This window comes from Phalangium opilio, unplaced genomic scaffold (assembly GCF_054372755.1).
Source record: "Phalangium opilio isolate 3A_F unplaced genomic scaffold, DU_Popi_V2 ptg000011l_1, whole genome shotgun sequence".
NCBI classification, from domain to species: Eukaryota; Metazoa; Arthropoda; class Arachnida; order Opiliones; family Phalangiidae; genus Phalangium; species Phalangium opilio.
The window spans coordinates 5,567,989-5,586,423 of record NW_028324147.1 but is presented as its reverse complement, the minus strand read 5'-3'; the positions used below and the strand labels follow the sequence as shown (position 1 = coordinate 5,586,423).

Below are 18,435 nucleotides of genomic sequence, written 5' to 3'. Positions count from 1 at the left end.
CATCCCTAAAACACCCATCAAATCATAACTCGAAAACAGTGTCCCTTAGGGCAAAATGGAGATAGAAGTTTCAGTTTCGACTCAAAATTGATTTCCCAAAGAACATCCCCCTTAATTTATGCATGCAGACTTATCAGAAACAACATGTAGGCCTATATGTCAATTGGTGTAAAACAAAATGTTGTGGCCGTAATTCTTTATTCGAGTTGAGATGCATTGGGATAAGCCAATTGAGAATTGAGTAACACCATTATATAAATGTCTATACAACTGGCTGGTTTTTATTACATTGAAGCTGAAGTAACTGCATGGTTAGATAATTGATAAATGAAGATTTGTTCCCGTCTTGACAATGTAAATATTTATATTAAAACTAAAGATAAGCGCGGAAGGAAAATTCTTTTAAAGAAACGCGGTTTTTCCATTTTTGTCCGTCGCTCGAGTAACTTTGGCAATTTGAATAACTTCTTGTTTGCGTGACTTAATTGGCTTTGGACGGAAATCAAAAACGACTTGTTATATAACGTACAAAAATTTCGAAAGAAAAAGAAAAATTCAAACTCGATACCACGCGCTTCCCATAATATTTACTGTACTTGAACTTTGAAACGATGTCATTTAACTATTTTTACCTTTTTTGAAATTTTTCATTGCTAAATCTTGGTACCTGAATTTAATCTTACCTGTTAAATGCAACGATATATTTTGAAATCAACTGATACCGCGCTTCTCATAATTACTACCTGAGCTTTGAAACGAATTCATTAAACTACTAACACCTTTATATTAATCTACTTACACATTTATTTTTTAGTTCATTGCTAGATCTTAGAACCTAAATTTCATCTTAAATTGTAAACACACTTAAATATTTTGAAATCAACAAGTTTATATAGGATGTTTCTTCTGATAAGTCTGTCATAATTTAAGGGGGATCAATTTTGAGTCGAAAATGTAACTTCTATCTCCATTTTGCCACAAGGAACACTGTTTTTGAGTTAAGATTGTACATAGTATTTTACGAATGACCCCTTAAATTTAAATAATGAACTGATTTAAGACATTGATTTCTAATTTAATTAAGGGGTCATCCCTAAAACACTCATCAAATCATATCTCGAAAACAGTGGCTCGACCGGCAAGATGTCATTGAACATTTTCGACTCAAAATCGCTCATAGAACAAACATCTCCCTTAATTTATGGCAAACTTATCAGAAACACCCTGTATACTGTCACTCGGTGTTAGTTATAGTTACTTGACTCGTTTCAATAACATTTCAATTGTTTCATTGATCTGATAATATATTTAATTACTTACCTGTATATTTTGTTTTCACTAAATTATATATGTATAAAAAAATCTAAACTCATCTTTAAACCACATTTTTCATCCATCCACTTAAGTTAAATTTGTTCATTAATTAAACTCGAGGTAAACTTGCAGGGTTAATAAGTATATTTTCTCCTAGAAACTTTCAGAAAACATCAAATCCTTTACAATTTACGTTAATTATGCTTAAAACTGACTGTTTAGAAAGCATTGTTTTCAACTTATATAAACCCTTGAAATAAACAAAATATAATATTTACCTTGACCGTGTAAAGTAATAGCCTAAATAACCTTGAAAATAGCATAATAATGGATGCACCGAGAAATATTTTTTAAAAAGTCGTGTCGAAATACGTAACGATCTTATAAATTAAAACTTAAAGAAAAAGGTAAATTGAAGACAATTTTTAAAGGAACAGTGAAAAAGTTTGTTTAAACCAAAAGATCATACAAATAAGTATGCATTATACAACCATAACCATTTAATGCGTAAGTATGGGTCTGTCGTAGGGGCTTGGAGTGACACTGAGAGGGGAGGAGTTACGGGAACTTAACGTCAATATTTGTACTATAAATTTTATGGCATGAGCTGACGACTTTGCCAAAACCGAGGTAAAAGATAGGAGGGTGTGACGGCGTAAGAAAGTTGGTAGTAGCAGACTATAGTATCGATATTGTCAGTGACAAACCGTTGCGCCATCAATAGATTTCCTTGGTCGGGTAGAGATTGAGATCTCAGTGGGCAGCTATCATGATTTCGAGTTCCGACACAATAAGTCACCAGTGGACGTATTTCCGGCGAACACGTCAATAGGAGAAGATGCTTTACCATTGTTAAAGTGTGTTTCACGTTCATGGAATCACGTTACATTTCTAAACCAGACTAAACATTTCAGAACTATTGAAATCTATTCGAAATCTTTACGTAGAAACTCGAGCGAAAATCGGAAAAAATACATCACTTAAGTCTGTTATTTATCTACACCATTTTTTGACACTAAGTGACGTATACTGTTTCTCACGCTTCAAATAACTCGTCTGTATGAAATGCGAGACAAGAATATCGAAATTTCTCACTAAAACGAACTACAACCATCTGGCTTGAAATTTCGCCATAAGATTTAAGGGGGTTTGCCCCCCAAGCATAACGGATTTTCCTTTCACAAGAGAAAATATATCAAATGAAATAGAAAGATAGCATTATAAAAACGTTATTGAACCTTTATCTAGCAGAAGTGTATATACTATTAAATGGGTAGAAGTGTTCTTACGCTGGAAAAGTAAAGCCAATTATTTTACATGTGTTATGACTATTTCAGGACTTGTTTTAGGGGCAATCAATGTTTGGAGAGCCAGTATTTCCGTAACTAAATGATAATTGTAGACCCCATGCATGTTTTTCAACACTTTCCATTCAGTTTGATCCAAAGAACATAAAAGAAACATCCCTGCATTATTATCTCTGGTTTCACTCTCACTTTAAAGGTTGAGGGTTTGAAACTCCGGTTTGAAGAAGATTTCACGAACATCCAATTAGTTTAACTGCAAATGAAACAAAATAAAAAATAAATTAAAATTCAAAAATCTTCTTTATAAATGGATACCTGACTTTAAAAAACTAATAACAAAACTCCCCCTTCTTTCTGTCAGCTATAATGGGTTTACAGTCTTGTTTTAGACTTCCAAACGTTCTATGGAAACAGGTATTAAATGGTTAAATATAACCCTTAAAAGGTTGCAAAGTACTTATTTATATAACTAGGAATACATACAGCTAATCGGAATCATTGTGTTGACATTTTCTCAATGTATTTTCTCGCTGCGCGTTGCACATTGCGAGCCTATCTCACCCTCTCGTTTCTAACAACCAATGAAATTACAGTTAGAAAGACGCCATCAGAATTATGAGGCTCACAAAAACTCTCGCAGAAATTAACACGTGATATATGGGTGCACTATTATTCCAATTAGCTGTATGTATTCCTTATATAATAACTCGTATTCTTGAATAAATTATGCTACAGACGATTTGAAAAAAATAAGAAGCGATTTTAAACCAAGATTAATATGTCAGACCAAGAACCTTCCAGAACGAACCTTTTAAAGTAGATAAATATTATGATGGATTATTATTTTTAAGTATAAGCTGTTAATAATTAGTAATAATATATTATAATTAAAATAATTATAAATCCACAGATATTTTAGCACTTCAAGTATATGTTTGCTTATGAGCATTATAGCTAGACTCTAGCAAAACCTTCTTTCCTTTGTTTTTAAATAATTGCTTAAAATCGGTATCGTTTTCAGCATAAGTTAATAAGTATTGTTCCGTAAGCATGACACTACCTATACTTAGTAATGCTAGAGACAGCTCGAGCTAGTTCGAGAACGACAAGTAAGAATTGCAGACTACACTCGCTTTTGCACCCATCTCCTTATTTAGTCTGTACTAAGCCTTCGACAGCGCCTCACCAGGCGTACGTCGCTTTACCTCGAATCTATGACCTACCTCCCTCACTTCATGATAAGCTCCAGTTTGTAACCAGTGACAAACTTATGGAATGAACATATCTTATAAACTTATGGTTCTAGTAAAATTGCGATATCGGCATCAGTTAATTTGCGACATCGGCCAAAACTAGTTTTATCAATTAAAATTATGGTTAAATTATTCATTGGAAATTAAAACGATAATGTAGAGAAATTAGTAAATAGTACATAGTATAACATTTTTAATTAATATACTTGCATTATTTATATATATCCCATTGTAATCTCGGATTATATTTTATACAATCAACCCTTTCGCCAAAAAATCTTCATTTCCGGCTATTCAATATTTGGATTTTGATGACATTTGTGTTAAAATATATTTAGACAATTGGCGGAGACATCATGACTGTTTTTCTATATTTTTTTTACGTAAAAATGGTAGAATTACATAAGCATAGTGTTTTTCTGTGTATCACACCGTCCGTGACTTTAGGAGGTGCTGCGAGTTCGCTATGAGTCGCTAAACATCCTCAAAACAACAAAACAAAACACACCAGCACGTATTCCTCTTCGATGAAAGGCGAGGCGAACAGTATCTATTTTATAATCATTATAGCTAGTACTTATTATATTCTTTCAATGAAAAGACAATTTTCATTACGTACGTACGTTCGGAAAAAAAAACATTGACCATGAAATTTCCGTTGTCGAGTGGTTGCCAGCCTGTTCGTTCTAGCAAGAGTTAATATTTTTAGGTGAAAAAAGAGATGTACAATGCGTTTATGTAGTTGGGCGTGTCAGGAACTGCAGTATATTTTGAAGTAGTAATGAAAAGGCGCATTGAGATTGCAGACTAAGATATTGCGTTGACGTTGGCGAAGTCGCTTTACTCGCTTAATTGGACTGTTCAAACACACTTGTCAACGACTACGTAACACATTTGCGGGTTTAGTTTGAAAATTTTAAATTTTGTCGGGCTGTGCGCGAGATGGCACCACTTCCTTAGCGCCTTTTCTTTAGCCATAGCTTACTCGATCATGTCTTACTGATGCATGATCGAGCGAGTTACGTATTAGCAGACGCTGTATGAAATGTTTAGGGATTCTTGAGGGTACTTGTGATTTTTAATAGGGACTTGTCAATTTGGGCTTAACTCCGCCCCCAGCGCCATTATGGTATGTTTTTTTTTACAGAATGAAAGCTATATAAGCCCCTCCTCCTTTTATTTTTTTAGCACTAGTGGAAGGTAGCCTGACGTTTCATGACGTAGTAATGCCAAGTCCCTATTCGGCTTTTTTAGTATTCAAAATTCTTGGCTCAAAAATCAGCATATAAGCGACTCGTTTTAAGTCGTCTGCTCTGACGTCTGAACAGGGAAATGAACGAACCGACCGACGCGACAGACAGAAACGTGAGATTTTATTAACTCAGTCTGAATGGACCTTTAATATTTCCTGGAGTAGTTATTGGCCATAGTCATGTGACTGTAACTAATATGGCAACTATACCACGTCTTGACTATTAAATATGTTAAAGATAATTTAAACTGCCAATTTAATATTAAATATTTATGTATGGAATGCTTCCTTATTTACTCATGGTACCAACGATGATAATAATAAAGGCTGTATTGTTATTTAGATAAAACCATAAAACCATTATTTTCTAAACAAATTTGGTTATTATTGCGATTAGCAAGGTTTTTATAGGAAGTGTATTTAAAAAATTACGTCAACCCATTCAAATTGAAGGCTTATATAAAACCTGGAATGCATACAGCTATTATAGGAATAATTGAGTACCCATTTCCATTTTCTCAACGTATCTAGGTGGATTTTGTGCTGAGAGAGCTAGACTAATCATTCGTTATGTGTGACGAATTTTACCTAACCAATAATCTATCTCGCTGCCTGTTGCACCGCGTGTTGCTACCAACCAGTGAAATCACAGTTAGAAAGACGCCATCGGAATTATGAGGTGTGACGGATAGTAGCTTCTCAAGCCCGACCCACAAAAACCGCTTACAAAATAACACGGGATATACGAGGACACAATGGTTCTTATTAGCTGTATGTATCCCTGAAGTAACATATTGACAGAAATAATGCAAGTTCAAGGTTATATTATAAATTTTAATTCAAATCGCCCAGCTTGTTTGTAGGATTTTTAAGTACGGCGTTGGTTGCTAAAATTCTTCTGACGTACTTTCCGCGCCAAAATTGTTCAACGCTTGAAAGACTTTAATTATGAATTCTATACATTAGCGAAGATGGAAACCTAATTTTAACCAGCTATTATGTAAATTTATATAAATACGTGATTTTGATCTGAAAGAATAAGTACCCATTTACGACTTGACAACGTACGAAGAGCCATCTTAGGATTCCACTTTGCATTTAAGTAGTTGTAAGGGTAAGGCTACCCCGACTATAGAAAATCAAGCAGCGATATCTAGTTTACTAGGGAGAAGGTATAAGATGCCTTAGTATTCGCGCGCCATAGTCCCAGTCCCCCTTTCAAAATACGAGGGGGGAGTAAAAGGAGGCCGGGCTATTTCGCATCTCTCCTCAGTCGGAAAATACGTAGTAATTTTCGTCATTCGCGTCGCGCTGACGTGAGTTTTCAAGAACCAATGAGATGCTGGCTGAAATTTAGAGGCGGCGGGGATTAACTCCGGACCTACTATATACGTTTGGACGGGAGATAAAGCTGGAAATGTGGCGAATTTTTACCTTCTCCCCAGTAAACAAGATATCGCTTCTTGAGAAAATATAGTAAAACAATATTAGAACTGTGTAGTGAACCTTCGTTAGTTACCTAGTCTCTATGGGAGTAGTTTCCAGATCCTCCGCAAGAGGCGCTGAATAGGAATAAGGCCCAATTTGAACTCTATTCGAAATTATACTAGACCTAGTCAGAAATGTCACTCGACCCCCTACATTTGGAGATTAATTTGAAATTACCAACCCTGCTTGCTGTCGTCAGTTCGCTACTGTTTTATTTGAAAATATAATTCAGGGACATCTAAATCAAAATTAGATGTAGAAAAAAAGAAGCTCTCGTTTATATCCCGCGAGTGAGTGTAGCTCATTGACATTGAAGTTTTTAAGTATATTCTAGACGCGCGGAAGATATCCCTTTGAAGGTTGGACACTTTTTGTTCTTAAAGGTGTGATGAACGGTTTAAATTTTGTAAAAATTAAAATACTGCAAAGTTTTCCATTTTAATCGAAGGAGCGTATAAAATAATTAATATTTCTAATTGGAATCACTTATGTGGTCTACAATATTAAAGATGACACGATCAATTAATCATGATGACGTAATATTGTCTGGGGACTGTAATTGGCCATAACCAGGCCTGAAACATCGTCTGCTTCAATGAGATGTCTAACGCGTAGAGTAGGCTTCAGTAATCTAGCCAATGAGGGTATAAAGAGGAGGAGTTGAAGCTAGCAGCTTTGGCAATTCATTTTTCGAGTTCTAGCTTTTTATTTATTTGTTATATTTTCCTCCTAATATCCGGTACACCGTATTTCAACCAATAAGAGGGCAGAGAAAGATGCGCGCGCACACCGGAAGCTTAGAGGAAAACTTTCAAAGCGAGAACACCCTAGCCACACCCCTCTTTGGTCTAGATTGCTTAACGCTTTTTCAAATAAAACGAAAAACTATTTAGTCGTGGCATTTTATATTCCCTTTAGGAGTGGGTGTAAGTTAGAGCAGATCTTAGGGGATCATCAAAGCTCTATAGCCTTCGAAATCCATTATTCCAACTTTTCATTTTCCCATCTATCCTAATTAGCATAAATTATTCCAAAAAAGTATCTTAATATTTAATTTATGACTGACTGACTTGTATGTTTTCCCAAGTTTTTATTAAACACGGCGGGGAAGGTACTTTTAAATGAAATCAACACAAAAACAGTGTTTTCAAATTTCTATATATTTTTTTTATTTATTTTTGTCTTAAAATTAGCAAAATATCCTCGACTTATACTTGAAAGTTAATAACAACAAATACAGCTACTTTTTATTGGTCATTTTTTTCTTTTTGAAGACAGGATCGGCGATTAAAATTAGTACTTAAAATCAAGTTTTAGTCAAAACTAGTTTCAGCGTCGTAGGCGAAGGGATTATGGAGATAGATTTAAACTTCAGGTAGCCCAGCGGTCTTATAATAATCCCTATGAAATCCTATATTTATAAACCTGTAATAAATTATCCTATAATTTCATGAAGGTCCTATAATATCCTATATTATTGACTTAGTCGAAGTTTTTACCGAATTTTCAAAATTTAGCTCTTTTATCGAGATAACATTTGATTAGACAGCGAAATTACGGAGTTTGCTCAGAACATTTTAAATATAAATTTTTAATTAAGTTCCTCTGAATTTTTTTGTCCAAGGAATTTAAATTTTTGGCTGTGCTCCATGAAACTTAAATTTTCTGATAAATTTCTATCTTCTAATTTTTATCCAATTAATCTTACTTTAATTAACCCCAAGCCAATTAAAATATCATAAAGTTACATAACCGTATTTTTATTTTTATATCTTTTTTTAATTCGCATCCTTCACTCCTTTTGATAAAACAAATTCCTTATTTAATCAACTTGGGTAAGAATTTTTATAAAAATTGTCTTATAATCCTTTAGTTCCCCTCTACGCAGTACGCTCTCACAACAACCCCGGTGCCTTATTGAATTTCTGGAAGATTCTAGAAGCCCACACCTCGAAGTTATTTCATTAAATATACTTCCCATCAACAGGGATAGATTTAATTTTAGAAGTAGGAATGGAGAATAGAGTAATCTGGGCGCGCGTCAAAGTCCCGGACCCCCTTCCACGGGACGGAGGGGTAAGAAAGAAGAGGCGGGTCATAGCGACAGAGGTGAGAAGGAATTACGTATTTTTCGCCGTCCCCGTCAGCAACGTCATCAAAACGTAGTTTAAGTGAGCCAATAAGATAATTTAAACTTTTCGTTACGTGTTGGAGGGAGGGATCTATACTGAGCTATGAGTCGGACTGAAGTAAATACTAACCGTTCTCCATTCCTACTTCTAAAATTAAATCTATCCCTGCCATTAACCAATTAAAGTATGATTAAAATTAATCCTCCATTAAAGTTTATTTCCTTCCATGATCTTCTGACATTATTTTTATTTAACGATAAGGGAATCTTAGCTTTGATCTATATTACTACCATCTTAGCACATTGGTAGGTGACCTCCTGAATTTCCATATTAATTAATTTTAGAATGAGATTTTCCGGAATGCCTTGGGATCAATAAAATAATAGATAAAGGTTCAATTAGATTGAAAACTATTGAAGATAAACACTCTACATGTGTGCACACGACTATTTCAGGGCTTATTTTAGGGGCCAAGCAATGTTTGGTAGCCATATCCCCATAACTAATAGTTGTAGACCCCATCCATGTTCTTTGACTCAGTTTGACCAAGAAGTGATATCTAGTTTATTAGGGAGAAGGTCTAAGATGCCTAAGTATTCGCGGCGCGCCATAGTCCCAGTCCCCCTTTCAAAATACAAGAGGGTCGCGTAAAAGGAGGCCCCGGGCAATTTCGCCTCTACTCAGTCGGAAAATATGACTGTAATTTTCATCATTCGCGTCGCGCTGACGTGAGTTTTCAAGAACCAATGAGATGCTGGCTGGTTGTAATTTAGAGGCAGTGGGAATTAACTTCGGACCTACGTTACGTTTGGACTGGAGATAAAGCTGGAAATGAGGCGAATTTATACCTTCTCCCTAATAAACTAGATATCACTTCTTGGTTTGACCCAAAGAACAAACGCATCTGTTAATTAATTTATGGCATACTTATCAGAAACACCTGTATTTTATTTGTTAGTATCTCTCTACATTTCGTGGTAATAACAATGTGCTAAGACTGGAGAAAATATGTAATTTATACGCTGCTCATAAATTAAAAACTCCATTTTCAATTTTATATATATAATTTGTTTCTTTATTACATTACAGCCAGGACGTTCTCGTAGACAGGGAGCTAAACGTTCGGCGCGAAGGTCTTTTTGATCATCTTTTCTTGAAGAATGGGATAGTAGCGCCTGCGCAGTTTCTCTTCCCATCACGACATCCAATTCCTCCTCGGCTGCTCGGCACGCTCTCACAAGTGTGCTTGCGTAGATCAGTACATTTCAGTCCAGCGCGGAAGAGACTGACTCAAAAGAGAAAGGATTAAAAGCAGCCTTCAGATAGAATTGTGCGTTTATTATCTCTTGGACATCGTCCGGACTAGACTGATAAATTTCACACGCTGAATTTTCAAAGTCAACGGTATTAAAAAGTAAGTGGAATTTGTTTTATTTATTTTTTATTTGCTTGCTTTCGGTGGTTTATGTTACATTTGATTTAAAGTTTTTTTTTAGAATTTAGAGAAATTATTACGCTGCGCTACGTATTTTAAGCTGATTAATGTAAATTTCATTTAAAGCTATTGTTAAGTTTAGTGTCGTCCTTGTTCCTTAGAAGTTTTCGGTTTTAATTTTAATTTATGCACCAGTTCATGTTTATCAGATTGAGAAGGTCGAACGAAGCGGAAAATATAATTTATCTAAATTCAAATTAGATTAGTGGATAAATTTTTATCAGATAATTTATGAATTTTGTTTGTTAAGTGAAATTTAACACGAATTTACTCGAGATATTAATGACTGATTAATTTTTTTTAATTATGATAGCAATCTACTCTCCTATGAATTTACTTTAATTAACTATTTTACGAATTTACTTCATTTTAGCGGTTTTACGAATTTATTTTAGCGGTTTTAGGACTTTATTTTAGCTATTCTTCGAATTTATTTTAGATATTTTACGAATTCACTTTATTTTAGCTGTTCTTCAAATTTATAACTATTTTACGAATTCACTTTATTTTAGCTGTTCTTCAAATTTATAACTATTTTACGAATTCACTTTATTTTAGCTGTTCTTCAAATTTATGATACCTATTTTACGAATTCACTTTATTTAAGCTGTTCTTCAAATTTATGATAGCTATTTTACGAATTCACTTATCTAATTTCATTTAATTATTTTAATTATTTAACTATTTTAATCCACTTTCATTTAATTAATTAATTTTTTATTATCCTTATCTATTCTATATTAATTATATTATATAAATTTAATATAAAGAGCTTATCATTATTTTCCGCCCGAGTTCTAGCGCAAGGTCATGATTTTGCAATCCTACCAGACTATAAAAATATAGTTTTGTTAATTTAAAACTAAAGATGAACTACTCAATCATTCAGCGTTCTTGTGTGTACATAGCAATTGGTTCTTAGTATAAAAAATATAAATATAATATTACAATAATAAATATATCATACGCAATTCAATTTTAAGTCTAAGTTTGGTAGAAGTATTTGAAGGTTGGTAACGCCGCACTAACGCGAGGATGTTGATGACAATTCATTCAAGAGTTGAAAAATGCTTTAGGGATTAACTTATTATAGCGGAAACTTGAAAAAATCGTAAATGTGTTTGGGAAGTCATTGCAGATAAAAATAGGTGATTAGTGAACTATTAGATTTATTGTCGTCATAATGTCAACTCGACAACTTCACCGTTACGAAAAAAAAAGAGTTTCAAATTTCGAATGTCACTAAATGTCCGACACTGAAGTTTGATTTATTTGTCTGTTAATAATATCTGAAGTATATAATACTTCTCTTCGAGAGAAGTGTACCTACCACAAAGCGGGGTATTTTTAACATGATTCTTCCCAACATCCCTTAGCATTTATTATAGCAAGGTTACTAAACCGAATCACATACGCGATAAATAGTTAACCCCTTATCATTACTCTATTAGCCCTGCTTAACTATTTGCTAAGGCGCTTGCGCTTGTGAATTTTTGTCCCACGTCAAGACAATCAAGGTTTGTGCAGGTTGATTGCTGAGGATTTAGTAAATACCAAACAGTTATAGAATTCACCCCACGGTGCGATACCCATCTGAAGTTTGATGAGCGGGAGAACAAACAAAAAGAGGCATAAGCCTGGGAAGAATCCTGTTACGTAACTAAAGTATTAAGAGCGTACATAGTGTCATCCTTCTTCCATTATCCCCTTCTGGTAATACTAGCTTGCAACACGCGATTAAACGTACTAACTTACTAATGACTAAGAAATTATAGTCAAGTGTTATAAAAAATTTATTAATTAATCTGTTTTAACTTTTTATCATTTAAGAAATTGCAAATGACCACCAACACTGGTGCTGAAGTATAATTCTAAAAAAAACCGGGTAACGAAATGAATATAACTGACATGATTAACATAACGAATTACGTTTCAGTAAACACGGTATTTAATTTATTGCCTTTGTCCTAAAATATGAAGTTTTTTTAATATTTCAACACTAAAAGATTTTAATTAATGTAAAACTAATTTGATACTTAATAGAGTTTAAAGAATGAGTCGGGACACACGACTGACCATGCGTTTGACGAATTATTACCAACTTTGGTTGAATGTTTTACGATCATATTTTGCGGGTAGGCGTAACTCTATTTAAGCTCCGCCCCCCTTGGGAACGCCTCTGACACTATTTATTTATTCATCCAATCAGGTACTTGTGCGGCCGTTTCAAAGTGTTATCTAAACCAGAGATGATTGGTTTAAATTTCTTCTCGACCAATTTCGCTCTACCTTCGTTATTGTTCCTGAATTTAGCGACTCTGAACTTGACCGGTGTTAATTGGGCATTTGTGGGCGGTATCACATTTGGGAAATTCCTAGTTTTTGTAGGCGTGGCTGTAGCAATAGCGTTCATTGTTCGACCAATTAACTTGGCTTCTATAGCAATATACTCAATCTTTTGTACGCACGTTAATGATTTTGGACTGGCGTACCCCATTTGTAAGAACTTTGAAATTATGAACATATTTGATTTTTTTCAATTAGCCTAATTAATCTTTGGCACTTTTCAGTACAATCTGTTTACGAAGAGCGACATCCCGCGTACCCTGGATACATGTACGTCATTGGGTTGATCTCATTGGTGGTTCTAAATCCAATCGGTTTCTTCCTAATTGAAATTGAGAAGGCGACCAAAGATCGGGCTGACGAAGGTCCAATGACGTCTAGACGTACCACCCCTTTATGCTTAAGATTTGACCGCCTGAAATACATCATCTTACCTTATCTTCACGTTTTACGACGAGTTTTAACGAATCCCAACGTTTTTATGACGGTGTTGGGTGTCATTGCTAACCTCTCGTTTCAAGGTGAACTTCCTACAACCATAAAGGGAGTTTCTAAGGTTAGAACACGCCTATTTACTTAAGTCCCGCCCCTTTTCAAAATCATTTATTAAATTTGTAAAAGAAAAAAATTAAACTTCTTCAGATATTTGCGTCGACCTTTCAAGGCTCTGTCTTGTTTCTGTTGGGGTTCCAAGTAGCTGGTGCAAGTTTGTCTCTGTCCGCCACAAATTTCTTAATACCTGGGATTCTTTTAGCAATAAAAATGTAATTAACACTAAAATTTGGATAACCTTTTGAATTTGCTATAATTATTGTTAAAAATTTCAGGCTATTGTCACCTCTGTTGACCAGAGGCACTGTCCAGTTGTTTTGTAATGGAGCGGAGGACAGTAACGACTTAGCTGATTATGGGTTCCTATATGGAACAGTTCCAACGGCACCCGTAGTCTTGTTGTATGCCTCGCAATTCGGGATGCCAACTGAAATGGTGAATTTATCTTAATTCTTATCAAATTATGTAACTTTTATTTTAACAACTTCGTTTATTAGTTGGCCACAACTTTGGTAATGTGCACATTCCTGTCTGGTCCAATTATGTACGTTTCGGCCAGGATGTTAGCCGTTCAAGCCTACGATGTTTTGGCGTACTTGGTTCAAATTAGGCAGACTATTTGGTGTTTGTCAACACTAAGCATCGTATCTTGCGTGAGTTACCAAAGACAATTTATTAATTTTTCATGGGTCACGTGGGTGTGTTGTAAACTTGTAATTCATGCTTGCTTTTAACTTGTGTTTCGCTCAGATATGGATCGCTTTTCTATTTATTATGAGAGGACGTTGGAGGAAGGCACCTCATTCCATTACATTGGCTCTAATTGCGTCACAGGTACGCTAATTAAAGTTAATTGCATTTATTTATAAGGTATGTTCCGTAAGTATCACTTTGGTTACTGAGATTTTAATTTAGTCTTGGAGTGACGTAGGTGAAACGTCATAGATTCGTAGTGTGAGGTGCTCTCAAGGCACGTAGTGACAGTTATACTTATGGAACATAAACTTATGAGAGTATTAGATATTTAAGTTCACTTTATTTTACTAAAAAAAATTAGTAAATTTGGAAAATTCGATCATAATCAATATCTCAATAAAAATAAATATTTTTTATTTATTGAAAATCCGATTTTTTTTTTCTTTCTTTGTTTTTAAAATTTTCAAAATTGAAGTTTGGAAACATTTAGTTTTTGAAAGGTTTACCCAAAAGTTTGAAAACATTTATCATTTAGTTTGAAACTTTTATCCAATCAGCGCGTTTCTTTATTGTTCGTTTTTAGGCCTTAATGTCTATAGGTCTATTTTTGTGGGCGTGGAACGGCGCTGATTCGTCGGAAGGCTGGCGATTATATTTTGAAATATTTACAATAACGGGCGGTCAAATGGCGTCTAGGTTTTGGACAGCGGTCATCGCTATTTCCCTTTGTTTAAATGTTCAAAACCAATGCGTAAACGAAAAATATACACCATATCTTCTCATTTTGGGTCTCGTGTAAGTTTGAAATTATGTTTTATTCCCCGCCCTTCAAACAATTAGTTATTAAAATTAAAGTAATTAACAGATTACCCATAATTACCGTCGTTTGTTTGGTTGTAACAACGCAGTTTACGGAAGTAATTGCATACGGCCACGAAGCGGTGCCTTCGTTTTTATTCGGAGAAAATGAAGTAACTATCTTTTTCTGAAGTTTTAAGTTACCATGAACGATCTTTTTAATTACCAATTAAATTAATTACCTTCTTTTTCAGGCGTGTATGGCTGTGGTAATTCTATCATTTTGTCTGGTTACAACTGTGGGGTGTTTAGTTGTGTTCTTCCGAATTTACGGTGGCTTAGAAGTTACCTTAAATACCGATAACTCCAGTGATATTGTCAACGAAGAAATTGGTGATAAAGGTCTAGTCAATGCTACTGTTCAAGACATCGAGGCTGCTAATTGGCCCGTTAAAGCTATAGGTATGTTTCATTCTTTTTGCCTATATGTAGTGTGCATACATTAAAAGGGCTCGAGAAATTTCATCCCCCCATTTCGTAACTTTAACTGCGCATGCGCTTTGGACATTAGTTTACAAGATGTTCCATAAGTATGATACTTCGTAATGCTAGAGACTTACAGCTCGAGCTAGTTCGAGAACGACAAGCGAGAATTGAAGTCCTACACTCGGTTAAATTGCAGTCCATCTTCCTATTTAGTCTGTACATACTAAGCCTTTGACAGCGCCTCACCAGGCGCCTTGTCTTCGCTTTACCTCGAATCTATGACCTACGTCACTTCATGACAAGCTCCAGTTTGTAACCAGTGACAAACGTATTATTTAACATACCTTATGAACTTATGGTTTGGAACTGAATGTTTTGAATCGTACAGAACTACAGCGGTTGAATAGAGTAAAGGCACCTACTTGCCTTTTACTGTATTAAACTCTATGGGTAGTTAACATGGAGTGCCACTACTCTATTGCACTCACTCGCAAATGACTGGCAGCACTTTCCCGCGCAATATCTATTGAATTACTAATATTGTAATGAAATTTTTTAATATGTAATTTCAGAACCAACTTGCGAAATCAAAATTGAAGATCACGATAACCCTTCTATACCTAAAAGGTGTTTATTGGCTTTATTCATGTTTCTATGAATAGATTTATTGTTTTTTTAGGTTAAGTTTAAGATTTATTGTTTTTTAATTGTATTTTATCTTTTGTTAATTTAGAAACCCTAAACATCTGAAGGAAAAATCGATTAGCAAGAGAGCTTTGATTTCGGATTGTCAAAGTACTAGCGATTCTGGCGAATACAAAGATACAACGAAAGTTGAAATTAAAGAAATGCAGTTTCTTCGACACGCGACACTTTTAATTATTTTATCAATATCCATGATGGTGGTAAGTTAATAAAGATTTAATATCGTATTAAACTAATTCTAATGAGCCGATTTGATTTAATAATCAGGGATTAACAACATCAATTTGGAAAGTTTTATCCGATAGACAAAGTGGAATTTTTGTCGCTCTAGAATTTTTAGATGTAATTCTTAACTATGGCCAGGTATGTTTAAGCCCAATTTCTAATAAGTATTTTCATAAGCCTATCATATTTTTTGTATCGTGAGACTGTGCCTTGTATGACCCTCCCGATACTGAGGGTTGCCCACCCCCTTTTTTTACGCTCCGTTCCAGTTTGTTTTCGCGTTAATAATAACCCCTTACGGCAGACCCATACTTAGGCATTATAGGCTTATTTATCGGCCAGGTATGTTTAAGCCCAATTTCTAAGTATTTTCATAAGCCTATCATACTTTTTGTATCGTGAGACTGTGCCTTGTATAACCTCCCCGATACTGAGGGTTGCCTACCCCCTTTTTTACGCTCCGTTCCGGTTTGTGTTCGCGTTAATAATAACCCCTTACGGCAGACCCATACTTAGGCATTATAGGCTTATTTATCGGCCAGGTATGTTTAAGCCCAATTTCTAAGTATTTTCATAAGCCTATCATACTTTTTGTATTGTGAGAGTGCGCCTTGTATGACCCTCCCGATACTGAGGGTTTCCTACCCCCTTTTTTACGCTCTGTTCCAGTTTGTTTTCGCGTTAATAATAACCCCTCACGGCAGACCCATACTTAGGCATTATAGGCTTATTTATCAAAATATTAATAATTCAAAATTATCTATTTTTAGGCGTTATTCTGTTTATGCATTTTTGGTCGTGATGTTAATGTGGTTGTAGTTCCTATTGTAAATTTGTAAGTATGCCAATTTCCACCTTATTCCCTTTCGCCGGAAGTTAGGCTTAGCTCGGGATTCATGGGGGGTGAGTAACGGGAAGAAATTCGTGTGTCGTCTGCTACATAAGCCAAAAATATGTACTGTAGCGGACGACAGACCAATTTCTTCCCGTTACTCACCCCCCATAAATCCCGATCTAAGCCTAACTTCCGGCGAAAGGGAATAAGGTGGATTAGGCTTAGTGATTAACAATTTATCACTTTATTCCCTTTCGCCAGAAGTTAGGCTTAGCTCGGGATTCATGGGGGTGAGTAACGGGAAGAAATTCGTCTGTCGTCTGCTACATAAGCCAAAAATATGTACTGTAGCGGACGACAGACCAATTTCTTCCCGTTACTCACCCCCCATGAATGCCGATCTAAGCCTAACTTCCGGCGAAAGGGAATAAGGTGGATTAGGCTTAGCGATTAACAATTTATTGAATCAAAATTTAGTGTCGAAAAAATCCGAAGAAATCGAAGAAAAGATCCGGTTATGTCACCTTTGGAAGAGTTAGATGAAGAAACACAATACGTATGTTTTCAGTTCATGATATATCACTATCAGAAATGTTTGGAGACCTTACCAAGAGACAAAGTGTGAGTGTTAAAGTATTAATTTTCAAATTAACTAATATAAACTAACTCTCTTAACACTACTTGCTTTTCTAAACTGTAACACCTAATGCCTGAATAGCGAAGAAACGTCTCGGTGAATTTTTGACGATTTGCGATACAAATTTACACAAATTAACAATTAATTTAAGCATGAAATGTTTTTCTACCACTTTGTCTCTTAACTAACCTATATAATTTTCCGTAATCATTAAATTATACAAGTTAATCTTCTATAATTACGGTGAGCTTTGTACTGTTCCGATATTTTTCTTGACCAAGGCTTAATAACCAGCCAGTCAGCTTTAATCAATAATATTTCCAACTTATCTTTCATAATAATAATGATATTAAATCATTTTCCTTTTCAATTATCTTCTTTAATAATCTTCGAAATTAAGATGGAAGAAGACGAAGCACGAGTCTGTCTTTTGGGGATGGGAAATGGTTGATTGGTTATTGGACCAAGGCTTAAGTCGAAGTCGAAAAGAAGCAACCAAACAAGGGAATCAACTCTTACGAGGAAAAATAATCGAAGCGGCTGGAAAAATAAAGCAGAAGCCGTCTCATTTTCAAGATGGGCATTATTTTTACACCCTAAATACAGAATTGGGCCGTTTTTAACTTATTTAATATAATATTGGCCACCCTAATTGGACGGGGGTGGGGAAGGGGAGGTACTTCAAACCCGGTGAAATGATAAAGTTCTTTAAAGAAAGAATGTATTTTAATGCCAAAGAAACTAAAAATTAAATTTAATTTTATTTTGTACGTTTTAAGTTTATTTTTGTGTATAAATAAACAGTCCTTGTTTTAAATTAGACTCTTTCTTGCGACGGCCTATCGAAATGGCACAACACGTTATTTAAGATTTTTCTAAGTTCGCGCCAAGATCGGAGGTTCTTCTTTAACTCT

At 34.9% G+C, this 18,435-nt stretch overlaps 1 protein-coding gene across 1 annotated transcript in view; it reads left to right on the top strand.

The window, feature by feature from the left end:
* Nucleotides 1-18,338, top strand: part of LOC149710061 (lysosomal cholesterol signaling protein-like) — a 138,553-nt gene extending 120,215 nt beyond the window's left edge. Inside the window, exons 3-20 of the mRNA XM_089860756.1 lie at nt 9,836-10,160; nt 12,072-12,185; nt 12,285-12,376; nt 12,451-12,740; nt 12,812-13,143; nt 13,230-13,351; nt 13,415-13,574; nt 13,637-13,792; nt 13,890-13,973; nt 14,419-14,630; nt 14,701-14,806; nt 14,888-15,095; nt 15,692-15,746; nt 15,853-16,024; nt 16,092-16,187; nt 16,820-16,884; nt 17,362-17,505; nt 17,922-18,338. Coding sequence (XP_089716882.1) covers nt 12,135-12,185; nt 12,285-12,376; nt 12,451-12,740; nt 12,812-13,143; nt 13,230-13,351; nt 13,415-13,574; nt 13,637-13,792; nt 13,890-13,973; nt 14,419-14,630; nt 14,701-14,806; nt 14,888-15,095; nt 15,692-15,746; nt 15,853-16,024; nt 16,092-16,187; nt 16,820-16,884; nt 17,362-17,505; nt 17,922-18,144 — 2,568 coding nt within the window. The 5' untranslated portion in view covers nt 9,836-10,160; nt 12,072-12,134 and the 3' untranslated portion in view covers nt 18,145-18,338. The remainder of the gene's footprint in view (nt 1-9,835; nt 10,161-12,071; nt 12,186-12,284; nt 12,377-12,450; nt 12,741-12,811; nt 13,144-13,229; nt 13,352-13,414; nt 13,575-13,636; nt 13,793-13,889; nt 13,974-14,418; nt 14,631-14,700; nt 14,807-14,887; nt 15,096-15,691; nt 15,747-15,852; nt 16,025-16,091; nt 16,188-16,819; nt 16,885-17,361; nt 17,506-17,921) is intronic.
* Nucleotides 18,339-18,435: the final 97 nt, after the last annotated feature.